Source organism: Eleutherodactylus coqui, chromosome 2 (genome assembly GCF_035609145.1).
Source record: "Eleutherodactylus coqui strain aEleCoq1 chromosome 2, aEleCoq1.hap1, whole genome shotgun sequence".
Lineage (NCBI taxonomy): Eukaryota > Metazoa > Chordata > Amphibia > Anura > Eleutherodactylidae > Eleutherodactylus > Eleutherodactylus coqui.
This window is the reverse complement of record NC_089838.1, coordinates 59,142,684-59,170,487: the sequence shown is the minus strand read 5'-3', so window position 1 is coordinate 59,170,487 and position 27,804 is coordinate 59,142,684. Positions and strand designations below refer to the sequence as shown.

Below are 27,804 nucleotides of genomic sequence, written 5' to 3'. Positions count from 1 at the left end.
TGGATACTTATTCACAAAGACAACGAAGCAGTCTGAAATCTGTTACCCCCACATCAGTTGCCCTTTTGAAAAAATATGGGGGATGAAAATTTCAAATTTGTTTTTGTGGATGACCAGAGTTTTCGCGTCCCTAGACCCCTTATGTGGTTCCTACCGAACTCTCTCAGGGATGGACTCTTAATTGCCCGAAATCAGTGGAAGGGACAAGGCAACACTATGACACTTCAGGAATTTGGCTGTACTCACTGCAACAACCCTATGCAGTACCCCAGGTGTCTGGTGACAAAGACATTGAGCGGCCTTCAGAACTGTGTTCACCACGGCGGCTGCCAGACTTTGACTATTTCAACCCGGCAGCGGACCACCAGGACAGTAAGGATGAGGAGGTAAAACTCTTTCTTCATAAGAGCCTTTCCCTATGCTCTTCAACGGGAATAGAGTCGTGGACATCTAACCCCAAACCCACAGGCTTCAGTGCTGAATCTGAGCCCGAAGAGCCCACTGCTACATATCAGGTCACCACTTTGTGTTAAGAGACTCCTGTCTAACCTCTTGGACATTTTTCCTCAGAGATTATCCCTTACTTATTAAGCCCAAAAATGACTCTAAAGTCAGTTGTTTGCCCCATTGCATAACTTTATAGTGCTAATGTGTTTTATTCCTCAAAGTTATTTGCATAAGTTGATTTTTGCTGGTTATTTCATGCAATGTTATAATGTTTAAGACAATGTGCAGGAGGAGGATGATGGGAGTTTGATTAATGGTCACTTGCCTATTCAAAGAACGTTTGAGGTTGAATGATTGTATGCAAATGCACTTGGAGGTTCTTATCTGTATGTCCCTACTAATGCACTTAGTGTGTGCGCACCATCTGTGGTCTCAACTGTCTCAGGGGATTCATACTCATTGCCATTTTTTTAGTCAACTCAGTTGGGGATATTTGCTTTTGGCTACCACCCTTCATGTGGTTTTTCAGGCTAAGTGATGGTCATTCCACTTGCCTCTTGTTCTTTAATCCTGCCAGTCACTTTCTTCTATTCTATTGTTCCGTGATGTATTCTTTTTTTGTCTTTGGGGAGAAGAGTTATGTAAGTGCCCCATAGCCATGTCCAGTCTAGCAATACTTGTCTTAAATAGGTATGGCCATGCCACAAGGCCTAAACTCTACCTTGCTTTCTCCTAGGCTGGGGCCGGTTCCTTAGACGCTGCACAGGTGTGTGGTAAAACACGTGTATAATGTAGCATTTTACCATGTGTGGTGTATTGCCACATATGGCAGCGATTTTTGACTGTGCTTGGCAGCATATGTCACACATGCTGTCATGGGCAGTCTTTCTGGTTTAATTTATTTAGAACTTCCCACTCTGTCTCTTAGCAACACATACGCAATGTAATGTAGAGAACAATAGAGCTCTATTGCGTGTAATGCACTGTAAAATAGAACATGCTGTGTTCTTTTTTCCTCACATATTATATGCAATGAAACAACGCTACTGTGAGTGTATTTGAATTGCCGTGATGTACCATATATTATACTCACGTACATGGCACGTGTAAAACACAATTCAAATACACTTGTGTGAGCCTAGCCTTTAGAAACTTTAGAACACTTTAGAATACAGCACACACACACAAGCTCACACAATCGCTTTTGTTTGCTTTATATAGCTCTTAGCTGTAATATTCCTGCTTCTCTTCTGTTTGGAAAAGCTCAGCTGCAGTATACGTCTGAATAATGTAGTCACCACATAATAATTAGATACCAACTCTACACAGTGATAGTGATTATTATTGCTTTCACCTCCAGTGACAACAGGTGATGCGTCATTTGATTGGAGTCATTCACTTTCTCTTTTCTTCTCTATTTGGATCAGATCACCATAAAGACTTCCACCAGCTATGACTCATCTCGGAAAACACACTCCACATCCTGCTGCTACCCCCAATGCCCCTCCTAGTGCCATAGTATGTATTCACCCTCTCTGGCACCACAGAGAATAATGCCCTTCTGTAGCCCCACAAAGTGATGGTACCCCCTTTGTGGTCCCACAAAGTGATAGGACCCTACCTTGGCAACACAAAGCTATATTGTCTCCTTTGTGCCCCTAGCAGGCCTTATCTCCCCTATAAGTCTGAACAATCTTGATAGCTCACACTACTGCTGCTCCAGACACTTCACTCTGTGTCACTATGTTCTTAGTATAATAAGTACTAGAGATAGGGAAATAGTTGGGCTTTGCCCTGCACAGAATGCGATATCCATATTGGCCCGATTGTGAAACCTAGTGAGCCAGTGGAGGTGTCCCACTGCCCCATGGACTCCATGGCAGTCGCATGGTCTGCTGCCATTGGTAGCACACCACTGGCAGTGCTATACAGGGAAGGAAGCCCATTAGTTGTAGCCATCAGTGGTCCCGATTAGCTTAATCAATGAGCCTGCAAAAAGTTTCAAATTAAAATGTATGAAACTGTGAAGGGCTAAAACCTAGAATGAAAACACAAAACACCTATCCCTGGGAGCTTCCTATCATCACCTGTTTCAAGTTCAGAAAATATGGCCTTACCCTGAAAGCTGCTGACACTCCCGCATTGTGTTAATGCAATAGATGGAATCTTGCAGTTCTGGTTTTCTGCATCAGCCATATGTTCCAGGATTCTGTCTATAGATGAAGGGTTGGGCAGCTCACATGTTGTTCGTGATGTTACAATGCATATATTGCTTAATCATGTATTCCATAAATGTCACCAAATGACGTAAATAGATTAATAAAAAAAACAGTACTTGCACCTGTTTCCTAAACCGATATAGCAACTAACTGTTGTTAACCATGTTGGGTTTTTTTGTCGTGATTAGAGATTAGTGAACTATTTTGTTCATTTCAAGGCTTAAGGTAAAACTGAAATACTTGCAAGATTTGGTAAAAAGCGAAGTGAAGTGAGAACTACATTAGCCAATCAGGACTCTTCCTTTAGGCCTCCTTCCCACGAACGGATTTCCGCCGCGTAATTCGCGGCGAAAATCCGCTGCGTTGCACGCAGCTATTAGGTTCTATTGAACCTAATAGCACAATGCACACGATGCGTAATTCCACCGCGGAATTACGCACCGCGATTTCTCCCGTCCTCACCCGCAGCATGCTCTATTTTCTGCGGGTGAGGACGGGCTGTACGCACTGACGGCTTCCATTGCAGTCAATGGAAGCCGTCCATTCACGCTATCTCCCGCTGTAACCAGCGGGAGATAGCGTGAAAAAAACGCTTTCCCGCCCACCGCCGAGCGTCATATGACGCCAAATGACGCGGTCCGGCCGCGTCACGTGACACGGCTGGTGACGCGAGAGCGGTGGGCGGTGACGAGCGGTGACGAGCGGTGACGCGGCGGTGGTGGGCGGGGAAGCGATTTCACGCTATCTCCCGCAGGTAAGTATAGGGGCTCTGGGGGGCGCCGTGACGGGCTTCACAGCGTAATATTACGCTGCGGAGCCCGTCACGCTCGTGGGAAGGAGGCCTTAGGCTACTTACACATGGGCAAGCACGATATCGAGCCTGATATGATACTTGTCAACGTGTTTTTTTTATGTCAAAAACGCTTCCCATCACTTCAGCAAAGTAGCTTCGGAGGATTGGCAAGTTTTTCCCATTATTTTCAATGGGAAACCTTGCATCGCAGTTGCGTGCACATCAGACGGCGTGCAATGTGTTTTACTGTCCCATTGAGAACAATGGGCAATGCATTCAGAGGAACATGAAAAGGTAGGACATGCCACGTTTTTTTCCCGCACCACATCGCTTCCATGAATTTCAGATCCTCTCGTGCGAGTTTCAATCGGAAACCTTGTATCGCACTCGCATGCACATCGCATTTAAAGGGGTTCTGTCAATACAATCTGTATTTTTTTCTCCAATAAATCTGCCCTGCCTAGCACAGGCTGTTGTAAATAACACATACAAAATGTTTTTTTCAGAAGTAGTACTTACCTAGGCTCCATTTTTCACCGCCATGCTCTGTTTACATGTTTAGCCCCTCCTGCTAGAAGGTCATCTCCCAGCACCCCTTGCTGTGCTGACCACTTCCGCCCTCACAAAGCTACTTCTGCCCATTCAGTGCAGTGAATAGAGCTGTGCAGTCCTGCCTGCAGTCTACCAAAATCTGCTAGTGTTTCCCCCTGCCTCTGTCCCTGAACACTCAACGTTTTCCAAGGGCTTCCAGATCTTCCTTGCAATCTCACAGCAGCCCCTCACTGTAGCCACTCACAGCAGTCACTCATAATAATCACTCACGGTAGCCACTGCACATGGTAAAAACAGGAATATTCCCCATGCAATGCATTGTATAAGTGTATGTATATATACATTTATCTATGCTATATATCAAGATGCATATACATATATAAATATATATACACTCATATAATATGTATAATATATATATACACACTGCATAGGACATGTACACTCCATGATAGTGAGCGTACATACACTTACACCCATTTGCGGCTGCCCTCAGACAAAAAAGTGCACAAAAGTGTGCGCAACTGCATTTACATCTGTGTAAAGCTGGTCTTATTGTATGTATATATGTCCTGTTGTACCGCCTCTAGCTTGGATACAAGATGTGATACAGACAGCATGGAAACTCTAGTACCCTGTTATACCACCTCTAGCTTGTATACAAGATGTGATATGGGAGGCATGGAGGCTCTAGTACTCTGTTGTACTACCTCTAGCTTGGATACAAAATGTGAAACGGGCGGGCATGGAGGTTCTAGGACCCTGTTGTATCGCCTCTAGCTTGGATACAAGACGTGATATGGGTGGGCACGCTGCCACTTGGGATGCATTATGCATTGACACTTGGGGGTCAGGATAACAGCATGCTGATAATAGAGGGCAATGTATAGCTTTATGTCTTTGGTGATGTTAAATTCATTCTCTGTGGCTGATTTTACACAAGTGAGCACTATATCAGCCCGAGAAACTCAGACCAATATCTCGCATGGCAAATATGCGAGTGTGTCTGGCAGTGCAGTGCGCCTTGTAAGAACAATGCATTGCGATGTGCGTATGTGTGTAAAATATATACACATACATACACACATACATATACAAACACACACACACACCGCTGTAGGAGCAACTGTAAGAAACAAAATAAATGGTGGGAATATGGCGGCCGCCTGATCTTTCACGCACATAGTATTCATAGGGGAGGTCCTATATTTTCTCAGTCAAGTATTAACGGGAGAGAATACTGCTGGTGAAAACGAAACCACAGAAATCTTAGGCTTAGTTTTGTCCCAATATACGGCAGTGAAAATCATGGCCGCATAAGGGAAGAAAATTACATTCGCCTGAAACCGCCATACACACACAGATAGATAGATAGATAGATAGATAGATATAGATAGATGTGCATATATATGCGTTTATATACACGTAAACATATAGACAGACAGACGCAGACAGATAGACGGATAAACGCAGACAGATAGACGGATAAACGCAGACGGAGAGACTGATAGACACAGACGGATAAACACAGATGGATAGATGGATAAACGCAGACAGATAAACGCAGACGGGTAAACGCAGACAGATAGACGGATAAACGCAGACGGATACACGCAGACGGATAGACGGATAAACGCAGACGGATACACGCAGGCGGATAGACAGATAAATACAGATGGATAGACGCAGACAGATAGACGCAGACCAATAGACGCAGACCGATAGACAGATAAATACAGATGGATAGACGCAGGCGGATAGGCGCAGACGATTAGACGCAGGCGGATAAACACAGACGAATAGACGGATAAATACAGACGGATAGACAGATAAATACAGATGGATAGACGAATAAATACAGACGGATAGACGGATAAATACAGATGAATAGACGGACAAATACAGACGGATAGACGCAGACAGACAAATACAGACGGATAGACGCAGACAGATAAATACAGACGGATAGACGGATAAACACAGACGGCTAGACGGATAAACACAGACGGCTAGATGGATAAACACAGAGGGATAGACGGATAAACACAGACGGATAGACGCAGACAGATAAATACAGACGGATAGACGGATAAACACAGACGGATAGACGGATAAACACAGACAGATAAATACAGACGGATAGATGCAGAAGGATAGATGGAGAAATACAGACTGATAGACGGATAAATACAGACGGATAGATGCAGGCGGATAGACGCAGACGGATAGATGGATAAATACAGACGGATAGATGGCTAAATACAGACGGATAAATACAGGCGCAGACGGATAGACGGATAAACACAGACGGATAGATGGATAAATACAGACGGATAGACGGATAAACACAGACGGATAGATGGATAAATACAGACGGATAGACGCAGACGATTAGACGGATAAATACAGATGGATAGACGGATAAACGGATACAGATAGCATATATATATATATATATATATATATATATGAAAGGCCGGGTAGCAGCAGAAGCTTGGACTTTTATTGGCTAATAGAAATGTATTCTGCCTGACAACAATGTCAGGGATACATTTCTATTAGTCGAGAGTGCGCCTGTGCACGTGTAAAGTGCTGCCCGGCGGGCGGGTGCGCGCGGCGCAGCCTCACGCATGCGCAGTCGTGCCCCGGGTTCGCGCATGCGCAGTCGCGCCATGGTCTCGCGCGGCTGCCTTCATTCCGCGCTTCCTGACAAGGCAATGAACGCTACGTCACTAGCAGGGGCGTAACTATAGGGGATGCGGTTGCACCCGGGCCCCGGACCCTTAGGGGGCCCATAAGGCTTCTCTTCTCCATATAGTAAGTTTAGTAGTTTGAATAAAGCATTATAGTTGGGGGCCCTGTTACAGGTTTTGCATTGGGGCCCAGGAGCTTCACGTTATGCCTCTAGTCACTAGTGACGTATGCGTACATTGACCTGAAGGAAGCGGAATGTAGCGCAATGTACGCTACATTACCGGATCCAGGGAAATCGGGCGGGTGCAGGTCACGTGACCGAAGTGACAAGCGGCTTCAGGAGAAGATTTGGGAGGGGAAGAAGAGGTAAGCAGGCTGCCTAGGGAGCAATAGGTAAGTATATATTTTTTTGTTTTTAATGACAGAACCCCTTTAAGGCCCCATTGAAATCAATGGGTGATGCGTTCCAAGGAACACAAAAAAATAGAACTTGCCACAACTTTTTCCTCACAGCATCACTGTGAGGGTGAACACCCACTTGCGTTTTTTTAACACTGCGATATTTCTGCGATTGTCAATGGGACTTTCTAATGTTCACGCATCACACAAAAATTGAAAACCACAAACTTGCGATGAGTTTTTAACATTAGAAAGCTCCATTGACAATCGCGTTTAAAAACGCAAGTGGGTGTTCTCCCTGAGGAAAAACATTGCTCCTGTATATCACTCCATTTAAAAGAATGGGGTTCATATTCGTGCGAAATTTATGCATCTGCCAACGCATAAATCTAGTGCGCATTTCATGACCGTGTAAAAGCGGCCTTACGGTATGTGATGCAGGACACAGAAGTAGTATGATTAAAGGAGTTGTCTGGGTTTAGAAAAACATAGCTGCTGTCTTCCATGAACAGAATTACTTCTGTCCATAGGTTGTGTGTGGTTTTGCAGCTCAGCCCTATTCACATCAATGGAGCTTTATCACAATGTCAGACACAACCCGGCAATGGAGAAATTAAAGGAGTTATGATTTTTTGAAAGTGGAGAGGAAAAAAGAGGTGGTCCTTAGAAGGGTTTTGTCATAAAAAAAAAATCTATACTCACCTATTCCTCCCCCCGTCAGTCTCCTTACCACATCACCTCCTTGCAGAGCCGCTGTAGTGCCCGCCGGCCGGCAGGCTTGTTATGATGGCTGCATTTCTTACATTCATCTTCTTTGCTAGTCAGTGAAGGTCACGTTGTTCACTGGTTAGGAAGGAATGCTAATCTATTCCAGAGACAGCTTGCATGAGCAGTCTCTGAAGTAAATCAGTACTCCCCCTGCTGGCCTGTGAACTGTGACATAACGTAACGTACATTGGCAGGAAGAAGACTGACGGCAAGGTACATAACCTCACATGAAGGAGAGGAATCAGCCAGCTGGAGGTTAGGTGACTTCCCCCACCCCAACCCCTCTGGATTACAAGAGTCAGGATAAGATAGGCGAGGCGAAGATCTGGTAAGTAGACTGATAGGGGAGGAATAGGTAAGTATTGATTTTTTTTATCAGAGAACCCCTTTAAGAGGATAATACTTATAAACTATTTAGACAATTACTTGCAAGTCTGGAAACATGTTGCCTTTACTTCCACTGGCATATGCAACCTAAACTGAAGAAACCTATACAGCCATAGAAAACATTCTTATATAGTACAAGAATCACGAGTGATGCGTGTTGTTATTTTTAACTTTTCACTTTTTTAGAGGGACTATCGCAGGGCTACACAAAATTCAGTTCTTATCTCTGTCAATAGGACTGTCATGATAGATAAATCATTACAAGAAGAAGGACTGGCCTTGTTGATGATAACTCACACCAAGCCAGAAGAATGTACCAGGTGCTTATTACTCTTTAAGTCATCCTTCCACCCCTGACTCGGACTCATAAAACAGTTTGTAAAGGGTCTCAAAAGGAACGGTGATGCATTTACTTGTGTCAGCTATTACTAAGGATCATGACAGAGAAATTTGAGAAAGAAATATTTATTGGTCCCCAGATCAGACAGCTTCAAAAGGATGAGGAATTTAAGAGTTAGTTGAAGGACAGCGAGAAAAAAGAAGCATGGAAAGTATATAGCCCTATGATAAAGCCTTTACTAAACTTGAAAAGGCATCCTCCTCACTCCTTGACCTCAATCAAAAAAAAATCACTGAATAGCAGTAGGAATCACCTAAATTTCAGACTAATCACTGTAGAATCTCTAAAACTTAACCTTTATAAATTAATTAACTTTTCATTAAATTTTGTTTTGAGAGATGGGGTAGCCAAAATAACAGCATATCTCACATTCTGTACTTTTTAAAAATTCTTATGGAATTCACCATGTGGGATATATAGTGCCATTCAGGTGACAGCTGTCCAATCTATGCATCCATGTTGTTTCCTTCTGCAGATGTTTTTTTTATCAATATCCCAATGATGGCCATTTCATCTAATGAGTTCAATCCTCTGGAAGCACAACAAGGTAGGATCATTACTATGAAAATCTCTTAACCCCTTTAGTGGCACGCCCGGAAAATCTCCTAAAAATCAGTGTTGAAATGTACTGAAGACTAAAAAAACCTGCCACTGAAGGGGTTAATATACATATAACATGGATAAATAGATTGGACAGCTGTCATCCAAATGGGATCAATAAGATGCTATCTTTTGCTGTGTTTCTGTGATCTCTGCATATAAGTCTTCTGCCCGTTTATGGGACTATGATTAAATAATATGCATATGGTGATGTATGACTGTATATGGAGATCCAGTCTATCTTCTGTATTACCATCTGTGCAATCATTTGCCAGGACTCAAGTGTTTGCATTAAGGTTAGTGATAAAATCCTAAAGGTCTGATACTGGGTCGTCCCATATGATGGGATCAAGATATAAGTGGATCAATACTCTTTTCCTCAAAAGCACCCATATAGGGATTTGCATAACTGTGAGTGAATTTTGTCCCCATCATGATCCCTCTGGTCTGTAAATACAAATGGACTACACTGTCCTTTTGAGCCGTTCACAAGTCTCAGCTCACTAGGCAACAAGCTCTGACAGAGATAACTATCTTCTTAGGTTGAATATCACTTTCTTGCAATCTGAAAGTTTCTGCTCAAACATCGTCGCCATGAGTAGGAGTACTGGCCATAAGGAATAAAAATTGACTAAAATCAATTTCCTTGACATACTGTCCTTTTGAGCTGTTAAAAACTTTTCAGCCCACTAGGCAGTATTTTTGACAGAGATATTCACTTCCTCGGGTTGAACATCACCTTTCCGCAACCTGAGTATCTCTGGTCGAATTCTGTCATTATATTAATAAAACTACAGATATCTAATTGGGGTTCCGGTTTTTGGGAAATCCATGAACAGCCCCCATGCAGACTGTATTCCTATGTGACGTGCGACATTAAGAAATACGGAGTATCAGAAGTAATACCAAGTTGTAATTTTGAAACCCACCAATCATTTCTCTATCCACTATTTGGTGGGTTAACGCCTTTCCATTACAACTTAGATTTTGTGTTGTGTCCTTTGTTGTGCCCAATCGTGTTTTTTTAGATAAAATTTAATAAAATTTATTACTTTTAACCATGTCACGTCTGTGAATAGTAAATACAAATGGAAGTTAATACATTTATAGTAAAAATAAAATAATTGTAGCCTGCTATGTGGGCAGAAGTTAGATTACAGTAAATCAGTGTTAGACATTCATCAAATAGGCAAAATGTGCAAACTATATTTCAGGTGTTCCTCCCGTATAGAAGAACCATTGCTGGATGCTCTCAAGTATTAAAAAACAAGAATTTATTGTTAAAATAAATGCATAAAAATAAATAAAAGAGGCTGCATCACTACCTGTTATGTGCTGGGGTGGAGCGCCTCCTCGTGTTAATTAAAATGAGTGCGAGAACTCGGAGGTGCTGTAATAAACCAGTTGAGCAAAGTTCACAGTTCAATGGGTTGGATTATACAGCTGCAGGTTTTTAATTATGTGATCACTATAAATATATATATATAAATATATATATATATATATGTGTGTGTACACCTTGTGTATATATATATACATATATATATATATATATATATATATACACACACATATACACACACACATGCAAATACATACGTATACATACTAAGAAATACATTCTTCAAATATTGTCAGTCTCTAATTAGCAACATTTAATCATTATTAATGTTTTTATTGAAGATCTTAATTAGATTTTGAATATTTTAATGTGGTATATCTATAGAAATTTATAATAGAGGAAGTTTATTTGAACAACAAAATATGCAGTATCCCTTGATTGGCTCGATGTTGCATTGCTATTATTTCATTCATTTCTTTTCTTTTATATATTCTAATTATACTATTCAAGCAGTTTGGGAATTCTGGAACCTGCATGTGTTCTCTTTGCCCACGAGAGGTCCTCAGTGCCTTATTTTCTCTGACTGCTTGTTTTATAAGATCAGCTCTGTGATCTCATTAGGTCTCTGGGGTTATAGAGTTTGCAGTTTAAAAATCCGAAACATTCCTTTTTTATTGTTGGAAACCGGTTCTGTACGGATGATGTAATCTGCTGAAATCACCCTAATCGGATTACTATTATTCCTATGGTTTGTTGTGCAATGCTTGCATAATTCATGACAGAAGTTTTTATATACTCTATGTTTATTCATACTGCAATGAAAGGGCCCATTCTGTATTTTTTGCAGATGTAATACAGACAGCATTGATTTGTATTGGTGTATTCAGATCTGTGTTATTTTTATGTTCGTATTTTATGTACATAAAAAAATGCAGCATGTCCTATTTTTGGCTATCGTTATGGACCGAAATCACCCAGTTTCAAACAAGCATATGCACAAATATGCTTGCTTCAGTGCAACTAGGTTGATTTGCATGTGTCTTTGCATAGAACTCTTGGTTTTTGCACATGCAGGCGCTGTTCATATGTGCACTCAATACCCTCTGTCTGATATAAAAGGCGATTTAGCCTAATGAGGTCCAGATGTGTTCTTTTCCCCATGATTTTGCTCAACATATTGCACATCCCTTTGCATACTGCGCTCGCATTTGGGCACCTCCCATAGACTTCTATGGGGCCCTGTGCTACGCAAATATGCAGAAAGATAGAGCAAAATCTGTTTTTTGCATGCAAGAGAAATGCGCACACAAAAAAAGGAAATGAGAACAAACCTTTTGAAATCATCACATGCAAATTCATCCATGTGTTGCCACCTTTAAGCATAGAAATCCAGCAAATACGCAGTTCCATACATATTCACTGTGTTTTTCACACATGTTGCCAAGAAACATTAATTAGGACTCCTTATGTTTTGGGGTTTTTTTGTGGATGTGAAAAACGCAGTGAATACAGATGTAATACAGACGTAAAAACACATGCAGTGATAATAGTGCGTTTTTCAAGGACCAAAATTGCATACACCTGTGTGAATGAGCCCTTAAGTGATAAGTGAAGATGAGAGTCATGCAAGCTTTGAGGACCAAAGATGTGGAGATGCCCACATAGGCTCTTAGTCTTTAGTGCTAGTTTTCCAGGGCTTTGATGTATTGGCAATAGCAGTCATATATCACATCTAAATGACTACCTTTCGATCCTTCAAGTTGCCTTTGATTAGAACACCCCTTTTTTGTTGCTGAATTAACAGACGGATTACTTGACTATTCATTTACCTGTGTTTATATAGTGCAAATAAACTGTATTTCATGCAGAGTCAAATTAAATCTACGATCGGCCCTGGACTCTATAAAGAGTATAGGCTTCCCACCATTCTGAACGTTTAAAATTAGCTTACTACATAATTATAGTAACAGAACCAAGCTTACTGCATAAATACGGTAGCAGAACCAAGAATATTCTATAGCTATAATAACATAATCGAGTTAAATGCAAAGATATGTCATTAGAACAAGGCTCAATATAGAGATCGCCAGAAACAAGCTTAGTACATAGATGCAATACCAGGACCAAGCTTACGATATACCTATGGTACCAGGACTGAGATTTACTACATAGATATGGTATCAGAACTAAGCATACTGCATAAAGTACCAGAACTGAGCTTAGTACATAGATATAGTACTAGAACCAAGCTCACTACATAACTATGGTATCAGAATTTTTATATGAACATTCATCCATACTAATCTTTTCTCCACGAATATCGAAATGCTTCTTGAAATCAGCACCCTGATTAAAATAAAGAACATTGGATTGAATCCAGTGGCCCGATCCTCTGCTCCCTGAACTGCTGTGTATATTTTCAGTACTTTATAGCTATGGGAGAGACTGCCGAACATATTCTGTGGATAGGTACTTTTTGGTATTGTATGACTTTTATTAATTTTTAGGGACGTTGGAAAAAATATTCTACCATTGTTTTTTGGGTTTTGTTCTTCTGACATCCACCACGCAGAATAAATAATATATCATTTTGTGGATCAGCATGATTTATATTAGTTTCTATGGGTTTTTATGTTTTATTAGCTTTGTATACCAAAAACACTAAGAAAAAAATGCTTTTGCATCGTTGCATGCCAGTACCCATTATGTTTTTAGATTTCCATTGACAGAGTTATATGAGGGCTTGTTTTTGCGGGGCAAGCTGCAGTTTTCATTGACACAATTTTTGGGAACGTGACATTTTATTTGCTCTTTATTCCATTATTATTAGATGTAACACAAACAAATCTACAATTCTGGCATTGTTTTGTATTTATTTTTTACAGCGTCCTTGTGCGATATGAATTACATGTTAACTTAGTTCTGCGATTAGTGAGATTACATCGATACCCAATTTATATAGTTTTTTTTTGTTTTGCTAGTTTTGCATAGTAGAAAACACTTAAAAATGTATTTTTTTGTATAACCGAATTAAAACATCCCTAACATTTTCATTTTTCCATCAAGTGAGCTGGGTGAGAGCATTTCTGTGGAACAAGCTGTAGTTTTTAATGGTAACCATTTGGTAATTGATACAACTTTTTGATCACTTTCCTATATATTTCATTGCGACTGTGCCTGGTATTGCAGATCAGCCCCCTTCACTTGAATGGGACTGAACTGCTCTTTAGCCATGTTACCGCTACACATGACGTCATAGGCCTGAGAAACACCATGGCCTCTTCAATCAGTAGATCAGCAGAGGTCCAGAGCGGTGGACTTCCACCGATCTGATATTGATGATCTAATCTGAGCACCAACCGCTTTAATTTAGGAAGTCAATGATGTAAATAATTTTTCACAATTTGCAACATCTTTACTATTGGATGTTCAGCTCAGACCTTCACATAACTGCACACCCAGACAAGTGCACTTCTGCTAAAACTAGTTGAGTACTCTTGCTTTAGAAGAATTAATGTAGAAAACATATTAGACAATTGCATACCTTTTCATTACGCGAAGAATTAGACTTATTTTATAAAACTTTACTAGGGTTTTCTAAGCAATTTTTATTGATGACCTATCCTTGAGATAGATCATCAATAGAGATGAGCAAGTATACTCGCTAAGGCTAACTACCCTAGCGAGTAGTGCCTTTCTTGAGTATCCTCCCGCTCGTCTCTAAAGATTCGGGGGCCGCCGGCGGGCGGGGAGCGGCGGTGGAGAGCGGGGAGATCTCTCTCTCCCTCTCTCCCCCCCACTCCCCCCTGCCCGCTGTCACAACTTACCTGTCACCCACGCCGGCAGCCGAATCTTTACAGACGAGCGGCAGGATACTCGGCTAAGGCACTACTCGCTCGAGTAGTTAGCCTTAGCAAGTATACTTGCTCATCTCTAAGCATCAACAGTTAATTAGCTGGGATCCACCTCTCGGGACCCTGGCTGAGGAACTATTCCTGAGGATAGGTCACTAAAAAAAATGCCTGGAAAACTCCTGTAATGCCCCTCAAATATAAATATAGCATATTGAAGTTAATAGATTTTTGATCATAGTCAAAACAGTTAACAGCAATCAACATTGTTTTTGTTCTTTTTAGAACAGCCTGTTGAAATTGCAGTGACTCTGGAAATTGCAAGCATTGCCTCTATTTCAGAAGATAACATGGTAAGCAAAGCATCTGTGAACTGATGATCGAAATAATTGGTGTAAAGAAAAACAGCTTTTGGTATTTTAGAATATTAAAAAAAAAATACATTTGGATTGGGTTTTCCAGAAATCTTCAAACATACATATCACCCTCCGAATTTAAATGCTTTATTTAACGAGCCTTTAAGATTTAAAGGATAATTTATTGCAGAAAACTGAACACTTGTATGGAGGCTCTAGTACCTTGTTGTATCACCTTTAGCTTGGATACAAGTTGTGATATGGATGGGCATAGAGGCTCTAGTACCCTGTTGTATCGTCTATAGCTTGGATACAAGTTGTGATATGGATGGGCATAGAGGCTCTAGCACCCTGTTGTATTGCCTCAACCTGGGATACAAGTTGTGATATGGATGGGAATAGAGGCTCTAGTACCCTGTTGTATCGCCTTTAGCTTGGATACAAGGTGTGATACAGGCAGACATGGAGGCTCTAGTACCCTGTTGTACAGCCTCTAGCTTGGATACAATGTGTGATATGGATGGGCATGGAGGCCCTGTTGTACCGCCTCTAGCTTGGATACAAGGTGTGATATGAATGGGAATAGAAGCTCTAGTACCCTGTTGTATCGCCTCTAGCTTGGATACAAGGTGTGATACGGGTGGGTATGGAGACTCTACTACCTTGTTGCACTGCCTCTAGCTTGAATGCAAGATGTGACACGGGCCGCATGGAGGCTTCAGTAACCTGTTGTACTGCCTCTAGCTTGAATACAAAATGTGATTCGGGTGGGCATGGAGGCTCTAGCACCTTGCTGTACTGCCTCTAGCTTTGATACAAAATGTGATACGTACAGGCATGGAGGCTCTAGTACCCTGTTGTACCGCCTCCATCTTGTTTACAAGATGTAATATGGGCGGGCATGGAGGCTCTAGCTCCCTGTTGTACCACCTCTAGCTTAGATACAAGATGTGATACATGCAGGCATGGAGGCTCTAGCACTCTGTTGGGCCGCCTCTAGCTTGGATACAAGATGTGATACGGGCGGGCATTGAGGCATACAGGTTACGTATGTTATCTTGCGGCATATTACTGCACATTTGCTGTAACTGAGCCTCTAGATTGTGCAAACTTGTAAGCTGCCAAAGTTGGGGACTGGGCAGGACACAGAAGTGTGGCAATGTTGGAGACATTCCTATGACATGCTTGCTGAGTGCAGCCGAGAATTATCCTGCTGAAAAATGCCTCTTGGAAGCAGCCATGAGAGGAACATATGTGGCTGCAGGATGTCCTGAACATATCAAAGCTGACTGACTGTTGTATGCAGTGGCCCTCCAGACTTTCACAGCAGCAGTGTGCCGATCCACAGCAAAGGCAGGATCCAGAAGCTCACCCCTAAGTCTCTAGACACAAACATGGCTGTCGTCAGTGCCCAAACAAAACCTGTATTCATCGTTGAAGACAACCCTGTAGCAATCTAGCTTCTTCATTCACGACACCACTGCAAACAGAGGTGACAGTGAGTGCCAAAAGCAGTACATGTAATGCAAGCCATGAAACCAAATTTTCTTTAGACCAGTGCCTGGAAACAGTTTCAAAAGACATAGGTGCCTGTAACGATGGTGCCACCTGTCTCTGGATGGTGGTCTGTCCAGAAAAACAATGGCAGAATTGGTATTACTATTGCCAGATTTTTTTTTTTAATTATTTTTTTTTTTGCATCTCAACCCCAGCTAAAAAAATCTAATAAAAACGAATGACTAAAATATGTGTATCTTGACATAGTGCCATTGGAAAATACGATGTGTCCCACAAAAACAAACTCTCATCTAGTTACATCTACAGAGCAATAACAATAAATTATGGCATTTTTGGATACAATAATGAACATATAAGAAAATAAGCTTGGTCCTTAAGGCTCGAAGTGTGCCAGGTGTAAACGTGTTAATGGTTTGTAGATAAGGGAGAAGAAATAAAACCTCTACAATGCCCCCTATTGGAAGGCAGCATTCCTTCAAGCCAAAGTCAGACTCTTTATACAAGCCTTGTCACTAGAGATGAGCGAACGTACTCGTCCGAGCTTGATATTCGTGCGAATATTACGGTGTTCGGGATGCTCGTTACTCGTAACGAGTACCACGCGGTGTTCCGGTTACTTTCAGTTTCCTCTCTGAGATGTTAGCGCGCTTTTCTGGCCAATTGAAAGACAGGGAAGGCATTACAACTTCCCCCTGTGACGTTCAAGCCCTATACCACCCCCCTGCTGTGAGTGGCTGGGGCGATCAGATGTCACCCGAGTATAAAAGTCGGCCCCTCCCGCGGCTCGCCTCAGATGTCTTGTGAGTTAGCTGAGGGAAAGTGCTGTTCTATTGGACCCGGTATTAGGGACAGAAGTGGTGCTTAGGCAGGGAGAGTGTTAGGAGTGAGTGTAGCCTTCAAGAACCTCAACGGTCCTTTCTAGGGCCACATTTAACTGTGTGGAGTACTGTGCAGGCTGCTGTTAGCTGTGTTGCTTTTTTTTTCTTTCTCAAAATCGGCGGTGCAGAGCATTGCACCCTCCATTGATACTACAGGCACAGAATTGTGTAGGCAGGGCCACAACACAGTTATTAGTCATTGAATAGACGCAGTGGGCCTATCCTTTTAAACAAAGGGCAAAAAAGTATATTTGCCCTGCCTCTGTCAGTCCTAAGGGCTCTGGGTACGTGTGTGCTGCGTGGAGAACCTAAAAAAATCAGACGCAACCAGCTACGTTTTACTGCAGGCTTGCGCCAATTTCTTTCCTGCCTGGGAAATACCTGCTCTGCCACAGTTAATAACTCTGCAACAGTAAAGTTCTGTGACACTTTTGCAGGGCCGCAACACAGTTATATTAGTCAGTGAATAGACGCAGTGGGCCTATCCTTTTAAACAAAAGGCAAAAAAGTATATTTGCCCTGCCTCTGTCAGTCCTAAGGGCTCTGGGTACGTGTGTGCTGCGTGGAGAACCTAAAAAAATCAGACGCAACCAGCTAAGTTTTACTGCAGGCTTGCGCCAATTTCTTTCCTGCCTGGGAAATACCTGCTCTGCCACAGTTAATAACTCTGCAACAGTAAAGTTCTGTGACACTTTTGCAGGGCCGCAACACAGTGTCAGTTATTAAACTTATTATTCAGTGAATAGACGCAGTGGGCCTATCCTTTTAAACAAGAGGCAAAAAAGTATATTTTCCCTGCCTCTGTCAGTCCTAAGGGCTCTGGGTACGTGTGTGCTGCGTGGAGAACCTAAAAAAATCAGACGCAACCAGCTACGGTTGAGTGCAGCCTTGCGCCAATTTCTTTCCTGCCTGGGAAATACCTGCTCTGCCACAGTTAATAACTCTGCAACAGTAAAGTTCTGTGACACTTTTGCAGGGCCGCAACACAGTGTCAGTTATTAAACTTATTATTCAGTGAATAGACGCAGTGGGCCTATCCTTTTAAACAAAAGGCAAAAAAGTATATTTGCCCTGCCTCTGTCAGTCCTAAGGGCTCTGGGTACGTGTGTGCTGCGTGGAGAACCTAAAAAAATCAGACGCAACCAGCTACGTTTTACTGCAGGCTTGCGCCAATTTCTTTCCTGCCTGGGAAATCAAATCACTGGTAATACAGCATGCTGAGGGGTAGGGGTAGGCCTAGAGGACGTGGACGCGGCCGAGGACGCGGAGGGCCAAGTGAGGGTGTGGGCACAGGCCGAGCTCCTGATCCAGGTGTGTCGCAGCCGACTGCTGCGCGATTAGGAGAGAGGCACGTTTCTGGCGTCCCCACATTCATTGCCCAATTAATGGGTCCACGCGGGAGACCTTTATTAGAAAATGAGCAGTGTGAGCAGGTCCTGTCCTGGATGGCAGAAAGTGCTTCGAGCAACCTATCGTCCAGCCACAGTTCTGCGCCGTCCACTGCTGCAAATCCGAATCCTCTGTCTGCTGCTCCTCCTTCCTCCGAGCCTCCTCACTCCACTACAATGACACATGCTCAGGAGCGGGAAGACTCCCAGGAACTGTTCTCGGGCCCCTGCTCAGATTGGGCAGCAGTGGTTCCTCTCCCACCAGAGGAGTTTATCGTCACTGATGCACAACCATTGGAAACTTCCCGGGGTCCGGGGGATGAGGCTGGGGACTTCCGCCAACTGTCTCAAGACCTTTCAGTGGGTGAGGAGGACGATGACGATGAGACACAGTTGTCTTGCAGTGAGGTAGTAGTAAGGGCAGTAAGTCTGAGGGAGCAGCGCACAGAGGATTCGGAGGAAGAGCAGCAGGACGATGAGGTGACTGACCCCACCTGGTGTGCAACGCCTACACAGGACAGGTCTTCAGAGGGGGAGGCACGGGCAGCAGCAGGGCAGGTTGCAAGAGGCAGTGCGGTGGCCAGGGGTAGAGGCAGGGCCAGACCGAATAATCCACCAAGTGTTTCCCAAAGCGCACCCTCTCGCCATGCCACCCTGCAGAGGCCGAGGTGCTCTAAGGTCTGGCAGTTTTTCACCGAGACGCCTGACGACCGACGAACAGTGGTGTGAAACCTTTGTCGCGCCAAGATCAGCCGGGGAGCCACCACCAACAGCCTGACCCCCACAAGGTGGGACGAAGGCCGTTCACCGCCTCCGGTTTGCACCGCTGCCTCTCCCCCTGTGCCCCAACCTGCCACTGAGATCCAACCCCCCTCTCAGGACACAAGCACGACCGTCTCATGGCCTGCACCCACACCCTCACCTCCGCTGTCCTCGGCCCCATCCACCAATGTCTCGCACCGCACAGTCCAGCCGTCGCTAGCGCAAGTGTTGGAGCGCAAGCGCAAGTACGCCGCCACGCACCCGCACGCTCAATCGTTAACCGTCCACATAGCCAAATTGATCAGCCTTGAGATGCTGCCGTATAGGGTTGTGGAAACGGAGGCTTTCAAAGCTATGATGGCGGCGGCAGCCCCGCGCTACTCAGTTCCCAGTCGCCACTACTTTTCCCGATGTGCCGTCCCAGCCCTGCACGACCACGTCTCCCGCAACATTGTACGCGTCCTCACCAATGCGGTTAGTGGCAAGGTCCACTTAACTACGGACACGTGGACAAGCACAGGCGGGCAGGGCCACTACATCTCCCTGACGGCACATTGGGTGAATTTAGTGGAGGCTGGGACAGAGTCAGAGCCTGGGACCGCTCACGTCCTACCCACCCTCAGAATTGCGGGCCACAGCTCGGTGGTGGTATCTGCGGCGGTGTATGCTTCTTCCACTAAAGCACCCTCCTCCTCCTCCTCCTCCTCCTCAACCTCTGTCTCGCAATCTAGATGTGTCAGCAGCAGCAGGACGTCGCCAGCAGTCGGTGTCGCGCGGCGTGGCAGCACAGCGGTGGGCAAGCGTCAGCAGGCCGTGCTGAAACTACTCAGCTTAGGAGATAGGAGGCACACGGCCCACGAACTGCTGCAGGGTCTGACAGAGCAGACCGACCGTTGGCTTGCGCCGCTGAGCCTCCAACCGGGCATGGTCGTGTGTGACAACGGCCGTAACCTGGTGGCGGCTCTGCAGCTCGGCAGCCTCACGCACGTGCCATGCCTGGCCCACGTCTTTAATTTGGTGGTTCAGCGCTTTCTGAAAAGCTACCCACGCTTGTCAGACCTGCTCGTAAAGGTGCGCCGGCTCTGCGCACATTTCCGCAAGTCCCACATGGACGCTGCCACCCTACGCACCCTGCAACATCGCTTTAATCTGCCAGTGCACCGACTGCTGTGCGACGTGCCCACACGGTGGAACTCTACGCTCCACATGTTGGCTAGGCTCTATGAGCAGCGTAGAGCTATAGTGGAATACCAACTCCAACATGGGCGGCGCAGTGGGAGTCAGCCTCCTCAATTATTTTCAGAAGAGTGGGCCTGGTTGGCAGACATCTGCCAGGTCCTTCGAAACTTTGAGCAGTCTACCCAGGTGGTGAGCGGCGATGCTGCAATCATTAGCGTCACCATTCCTCTGCTATGCATCTTGAGAAGTTCCCTGCAAACCATAAAGGCAGCCGCTTTGCGCTCGGAAACAGAGTCGGGGGAAGACAGTATGTCGCTGGATAGTCAGAGCACCCTCCTGTCTATATCTCAGCGCGTTCAGGAGTAGGAGGAGGAGCATGAGGATGAGGAGGAGGGGGAAGAGACAGCTTGGCCCACTGCTGACGGTACTCATGCTGCTTGCCTGTCATCATTTCAGCGTGTATGGCCTGAGGAGGAGGAGGAGGAGGAGGAGGAGGATCCTGAAAGTGATCTTCCTAGTGCGGACAGCCATGTGTTGCGTACAGGTACCCTGGCACACATGGCTGACTTCATGTTAGGATGCCTTTCTCGTGACCCTCGCATTACATGCATTCTGGCCACTACGGATTACTGGGTGTACACACTGCTCGACCCACGCTATAAGGAGAACCTTACCACTCTCATTCCCGAAGAGGAAAGGGGTTCGAGAGTGTTGCTATACCACAGGACCCTGGCGGACAAGCTGATGGTAAAATTCCCATCCGACAGCGGTAGTGGCAGAAGGCGCAGTTCCGAGGGCCAGGTAGCAGGGGAGGTGCGTAGATCGAGCAGCATGTACAGCCCAGGCAGTGCAACAGTCTTTAAGGGCCTGGCCAGCTTTATGGCTCCCCAGCAAGACTGTGTCACCGCTCCCCAGTCAAGGCTGAGTCGGCGGGAGCACTGTAAAAGGATGGTGAGGGAGTACGTAGCCGATCGCACGACCGTCCTCGGTGACGCCTCTGCCCCCTACAACTACTGGGTGTCGAAGCTGGACCGTGGCCTGAACTAGCGCTGTATGCCCTGGAGGTGCTTGCTTGTCCTGCGGCTAGCGTCTTGTCGGAAAGGGTGTTTAGTGCGGCTGGGGGAATCATCACAGATAAGCGAACCCGCCTGTCAACCGACAGTGCCGACAGGCTAACACTCATCAAGATGAACAAAGCCTGGATTTCCCCAGACTTCTCTTCTCCACCAGCGGACAGCAGCGATACGTAAGCAATACGTAGGCTGCACCCGCGGATGGAAGCTACGTTCTCTCTCACCATCCAAAACGGGGACATTTCTGCTTCATCAATCTGTGTCTAATATTCCTCCTCCTCCTCCTGCTCCTCCTCCTGAAACCTCACGTAATCACGCTGAACGGGCAATTTTTCTTAGGGCCACAAGGCTCAATAATAATTTTTCTAAACAATTTTTATATGTTTCAATGCTCTTAAAAGCGTTGAAACTTTAACTTGAACCAATTTTTAGTTAAACTGGGCTGCCTCCAAGCCTAGTTACCACTTAAGCCACATTAACCAAAGCGATTAATGGGTTTCACCTGCCCTCTTGGTTGGCCATGGCCAATTTTTTTGGTGTACATTAGTACTGTTGATACAGCAATTTTTGTGGGCCCTCGCCTACAGTGTAATCAAATGAATTTTTAGCCCACCTGCATTACAGCTGACGTTACATCCGCTGTGTTGGGCAATGCAATGTGATATTTCTGTGTACCGCCGGTGGCTTCCTGGCACCCACCCATGCTGTGGGTCCACAGGGAATTATAAATGCATCTGATTCCACTTGTAAAGAACCCCAGTCTGACTGGGGCATGCAGTGTGGGCCGAAGCCCACCTGTATTAAGCACGACATTACTACCTCAGCTGTGTTGGGCAATGCAATGGGATATTTTTGTGTACCGCCGGTGGGTTCCAGGGAGCCACCCATGCTGTAGGTGCACACGGAGTTTAACCTACATGTGTCCACTTGTAAAGAACCCCAGTCTGACTGGGGCATGCAGTGTGGGCCGAAGCCCACCTGCATTAAGCACGACATTACTACCTCAGCTGTGTTGGGCAATGCAATGGGATATTTCTATGTACCGCCGGTGGCTTCCTGGCACCCACCCATGCTGTGGGTCCACAGGGAATTATAAATGCATCTGTTTCCACTTGTAAAGAACCACAGTCAGACTGGGGCATGCAGTGTGGGCCGAAGCCCACCTGCATTAAGCACGACATTACTACCTCAGCTGTGTTGGGCAATGCAATGGGATATTTTTGTGTATCGCCGGTGGGTTCCAGGGAGCCACCCATGCTGTCGGTCGACAGGGACTTCACAATAGGGAGTTGTACCTGCCTGTGTCTATGAATTAAAAAGCCCGGTCTGACTGGGGCAAACAGGGACACCTTGACAGAATGAATAGTGTGTGGCACATAGGTTCCTCATTGCTATGCCCACATGTGCAGCTCCTGATGGCGGTGGCACAGGATTATATTTCTCATTGCTTCTGTACAGCATTGTGGGCTATCGCCCCGCCCCTTTTAAAGAGGGTCGCTGCCTAGCCGTGCCAACCCTCTGCAGTGTGTGCCTGAGGTTCCTCCTCATGGCAGACGCACTTATAAATAGACATGAGGGTGGTGTGGCATGAGGGCAGCTGAAGGCTGCGCAGGGACACTTTGGTGTGCGCTGTGGGGGGGAGGGGGGGCGGTTGGGTAGCATGTAACCCAGGAGAAGTGGCAGTGGAGTGTCATGCAGGCAGTGATTGTGCTTTGTTGGAGGTAGTGTGGTGCTTAGCAAAGGTATGCCATGCTAATGAGGCCTTTTCAGAAGTAAAAGTTTTTGGGAGGGGTGGGGGCCCACTCTTGCCGCTATTGTGGCTTAATAGTGGGACCTGTGAACTTGAGATGCAGCCCAACATGTAGCCCCTCGCCTGCCCTATCCGTTGCTGTGTTGTTCCCATCACTTTCTTGAATTGCCCAGATTTTCACACAAGGAAACCTTAGCGAGCATCGGCGAAATACAAAAATGCTCGGGTCGCCCATTGACTTCAATGGGGTTCGTTACTCGAAACGAACCCTCGAGCATCGCGAAAAGTTCATCCCGAGGAACGAGCACCCGAGCATTTTGGTGCTCGCTCATCTCTACTTGTCACAATGACTGGGAATTAAAAGCAAAGCCAGACTCCATGTACAGACAGCTGTTTCAGGGTATTTGCCCTTCATCAGTGTACAGTAGGAGTCTGGCTTTGCTAGTGAGAGGCCTGGGACAGGGGTCAAAATGCTATCTTTTCTCCTTAGGGAGAGCACCTAGACAGTGAGTGAGGAGACTCAAATGACCATGCACGCTCCTCTGGGTAATATGCAAATAAGGGAGATGGAATAATACCGCCACGGTGCCACCTATTGGAAGGCAGCATTCCTTCAAGCCAAAGTCAGACTCTTTATACAAGCCTTGTAACAATGACTGGGAATTAAATTTTAGTTTATATTTTGTAATGTATTTTTTAGCTTTACTTTTTTTTACTTAACAAATTGCGCAAACATTTTTGACTATTTGCCTTTGTTCTTTCTGATTTGTGTGTAGTCAGTTCACCATATTATTCATATTACAGGATTATACAAGCACAATATTTTTGCGTCAGAGATGGCTGGATGAACGTCTAGTATTTGAAGGCAATACAAGTATTACATTGGATCCCAGGCTTGTGCAATTGCTTTGGGTCCCAGACACATACATTGTAGATTCCAAGAAGTCTTTCCTGCATGATGTTACTGTGGACAACCGACTTGTTCGTCTGTATTCCAATGGAACTGTGCTTTATGCACTAAGGTAAACTAGACATTAAATAGAATATTTTTTGCATGCCTTACACTAGAACAATACTATGGCATCAAAGCTTTGAAGCAAACTGTACATGTTGTTTTAGGTGACTTGTCAGCATAAGTTGTCATGTGTACATGAGGAGTAGTACTTTTTCTGGCCAATATATGACTTGTATAGTACATAGATTTTTTCATCAGTTTTCCTCATTGCATGTTCTATCTTTAAAAAGGTTTTCTAGGCAATTTTTATTTATGAATTATACTTAGGATAGCTGACTGGCTGAGGTCCACCCTCATTACCCTGACCAATCAGCTGTTCAGAGACCTGCTATCACAGCCAAAACACAATACAGAGCAGAAGCAGTTAGCTCCGACCCTGTGTGGAGGCCAGCACTGGTAATTGCAGGCATAGCTCTGATTGATTTTAATGGGAGTTGCACCTGCATTTACCAGCGCCAGCCACTACACAAGAGTTGGAGTGATCTGCTTCCTCTCCGTACACTGTGTTGTGGCACTGACAGGGAGTGCCAGAACAGCTGATCTGCAAGGTCCCAAGTCGTGGGCCGCAGCCAATCAACTATTGATGACCTATCTTGAGGATACCTCATCAATAAAAATTGCCCGAAAAGCCCCTTTAATTTTCAGTTTTCCCTGGGCTAATGGGAAGAAAGTAGTGAAAATGGTGTATCCCATACACAACACACATAGAGAAAAGGAAATCCAGCTCCCCTTCTCTCTGTAACACACCCTCAAAAGCATCACCAACAACATGGAGAATATTATACAGAAGTACTAAACGGTTCAGCTGTGAATCCACTAAAGTCTGTAGCATTTAGGAGACATACAAATTTAACATTTCGAGGAACATTTTGTTTTCCTGCACCAAGCCAAGATTGCAGAGGCTCATAGGTGTCAAAATGATAGATGCCCCCATAAATGACCCCATTTTAAAACTACACCCCTTAATGTATTTGCTGAGGGGTATCATGAGTATTTTGATTCCACCGTTTCTTTTCAGAAGTTAATGCAATTTAGATGACAAAAAAATAAAATTCATTTTTTGGCAAATATGTAATTTTAAAGACAGGTTTTTTTTTTCTATAGTGCACATGAAATGAGGATTTGCACCCCAAAATGGATACCCCTGTTTGTCCTGTGTTCAGAAACATACCCATTGTGGCCCTCATATTATGTCCATATGCACAACGCCACCCAAACCGAAAAGAGTAGCTGGTGGCTTTCAGAACAGACATTTTGCTTGAATGCCTTTTAGGCCCCATTGCACACTTGTGGAGCCCTTGAGCTGCTAAAACAATAGAGAACCCCCACAAATGACCCCATTTTAAAAACTAGACCTCTTTACAAATTGATCTAGGAGTGGACTGTGTATTTCAACCCCAAAGTTTTTGAATGAATCTGAGCAAAGCAAAAGGGAAAAATTATGATTTTCATTTCTTTGGCAATTGTGTCATTTTAAAAGTTTTTTTTGTACAGCGCACAACTTTCACCATAAATGGATACCCCTGTTTGTCCTGTGTTCAGAAACGTACCCATTGTGGCCCTGATATTATGCCCATATGCACAACCGGGCTAAAACTGTAAGGAGCAGCCAGTGGCTTTTAGAACAGAAATTTTGCTTGAAGGTGATTTAGGCCCCATTGCACACTTGTAGAGCCCTTGTGCGGCCAAAATGACAGAGAACCCCCACAAATTACCGGGTTTTAAAAACTAGGCCCTTAACAAATTTATCTAGGGGTGTACTGCGAATTTTGACCGCAGTTTTTGAATGAATCTAAGCAAAGCAGAAGGAAAAAATTATGTTTTTCTTTTTTTTGGCAATTATGTCATTTTAAAAACAGTTTTTGCTGTACAGCACGCATGTAAATGAAAACTTTCACCCCAAGGTGGATACCTCTGTTTTTCCTGTGCACAGAAACATACCCATTGTGGCTCTAATCTTATGACCATTTGCACAGCGGGGTCCATACTGAAAGGAGCATTAAACTTCAATTGTTTTTAACCTTTACGTGATCGCCATTATACGTTGAATAATGGTGATTACGTGACTGGGGATCGCTCACCGCGGCCCTCGGTCACTGCTCCAGGGTCTTGGCTACCTTTAGTAGCCAGGAGCAAGGAGATTTAAATTTCCTGGGTCCTCGTCAGCTTTTGCGCTTACATCCGCCATTGTGGCAACGGGCAGATGCACCAAAGTCGGGGGAAGGTCAGTGGATAGAGATCCAATCAGGGGAGGTCGTCGGAGGCCCCAGGTAAGTAATTTTACCTCCCCACGGATTCCGATCCATGAGGGGAGGTGAAATTTTAACTTTTTTTTAACTTTTACGTTATCACCGTTATCCACTGGATAGCGGCGATCATGTGACCAGGGACTGCGCACCGCAGCACCCCATGAAATCTCTAGGCTCTCAGCTACATTTGATAGCCAGGAGCAGGGGGATTTTAAATTACCCTGGCAATCCATTGCTTTTGTGCATGTGTCCGCCATTTTGGCAACGGGCACATGCGCAGAAGCCAGGGTAAGGTCCATGGATAAATCCAGGGTCCTTAGGTACGTAATTTCATCTCCCTTCACAGATATGACCCATGAAACTTAAACTTTTAAAAGTTTTTTTTCCTTTTTCTGTCCAGAGTGAGTGGGAAGTAAAGAGGCTGTGAAATCATGCCCGGATCTGTCTTGGCAGAGTGGCAGAATACCAGGAGAATATGCCTAAGTAATAGGATTTGTGAAAGGTTTTGGCTGTCAGAGTTGGCAAACTCTCACAGAGAGGATACCAGCACCAGCTCAGTTTTTAGATTGTCCAGCCCATTTTGAACTGTTAGATTTGCTGTGGCCAGTTGTCCATTTTCCATCCTTCTATCCCATGTACAGTTCTGTGTCTTGTGCTAATCCCTGTGTCATCTGGAGCACTCAGCCAGCTGCTTTTTATAAGGCTTCTGTTCTAGAACCAGTGTTGACCTTTCATTTGCACAGAAATTAAGGGCAAACAGAATGCCAAAATTTGACGATGAAGCAATTTCTTCAGTGACATAGTCTGATTGTCCATGAAAAATGTTATTCTAAAGATTCACTCAGCCAAATTAGGTTCCAAGTATACAGACCCAGATGAAATTCAGGCAATTATTATTCCCAAAGCATTTTCTCTGTAACTTTTATCATCCCTAAAACTTCCAAATGTCTTCAATAATTAGGGCTCTGACCCACATGCGGTTTTTTAACGCAACGATATCGCTGCGTTTTTTTCACGCAATTGTAAATAGGATTTTTCTAATGGTAAAAACGCATCACACAAGAATTGCAATGCACAAACTTGTGATGCATTTTTAACATTAGAAAGTCCCCTTGACATTTACATTCAAAAAACGCAGCGATATCACAGTGTTAAAAAAACGCAAGTGAGTAGTAGCCCTAAGT

General features: G+C 44.4%; 1 protein-coding gene across 3 annotated transcripts in view; it reads left to right on the top strand.

The window, feature by feature from the left end:
- The window catches only part of LOC136610564 (gamma-aminobutyric acid receptor subunit pi-like), a 69,988-nt gene that overhangs the window by 15,579 nt on the left and 26,605 nt on the right, over window positions 1-27,804 (top strand). For 2 of the 3 annotated variants that reach the window (XM_066589793.1, XM_066589790.1), the window contains exons 3-4: window positions 14,738-14,805; window positions 24,161-24,378. In XM_066589793.1, coding sequence (XP_066445890.1) covers window positions 14,738-14,805; window positions 24,161-24,378 — 286 coding nt within the window. Of the gene's footprint in view, window positions 1-10,430; window positions 10,516-14,737; window positions 14,806-24,160; window positions 24,379-27,804 lie in introns of those variants that run through there. The other variant, XM_066589792.1, reaches the window with a different exon arrangement.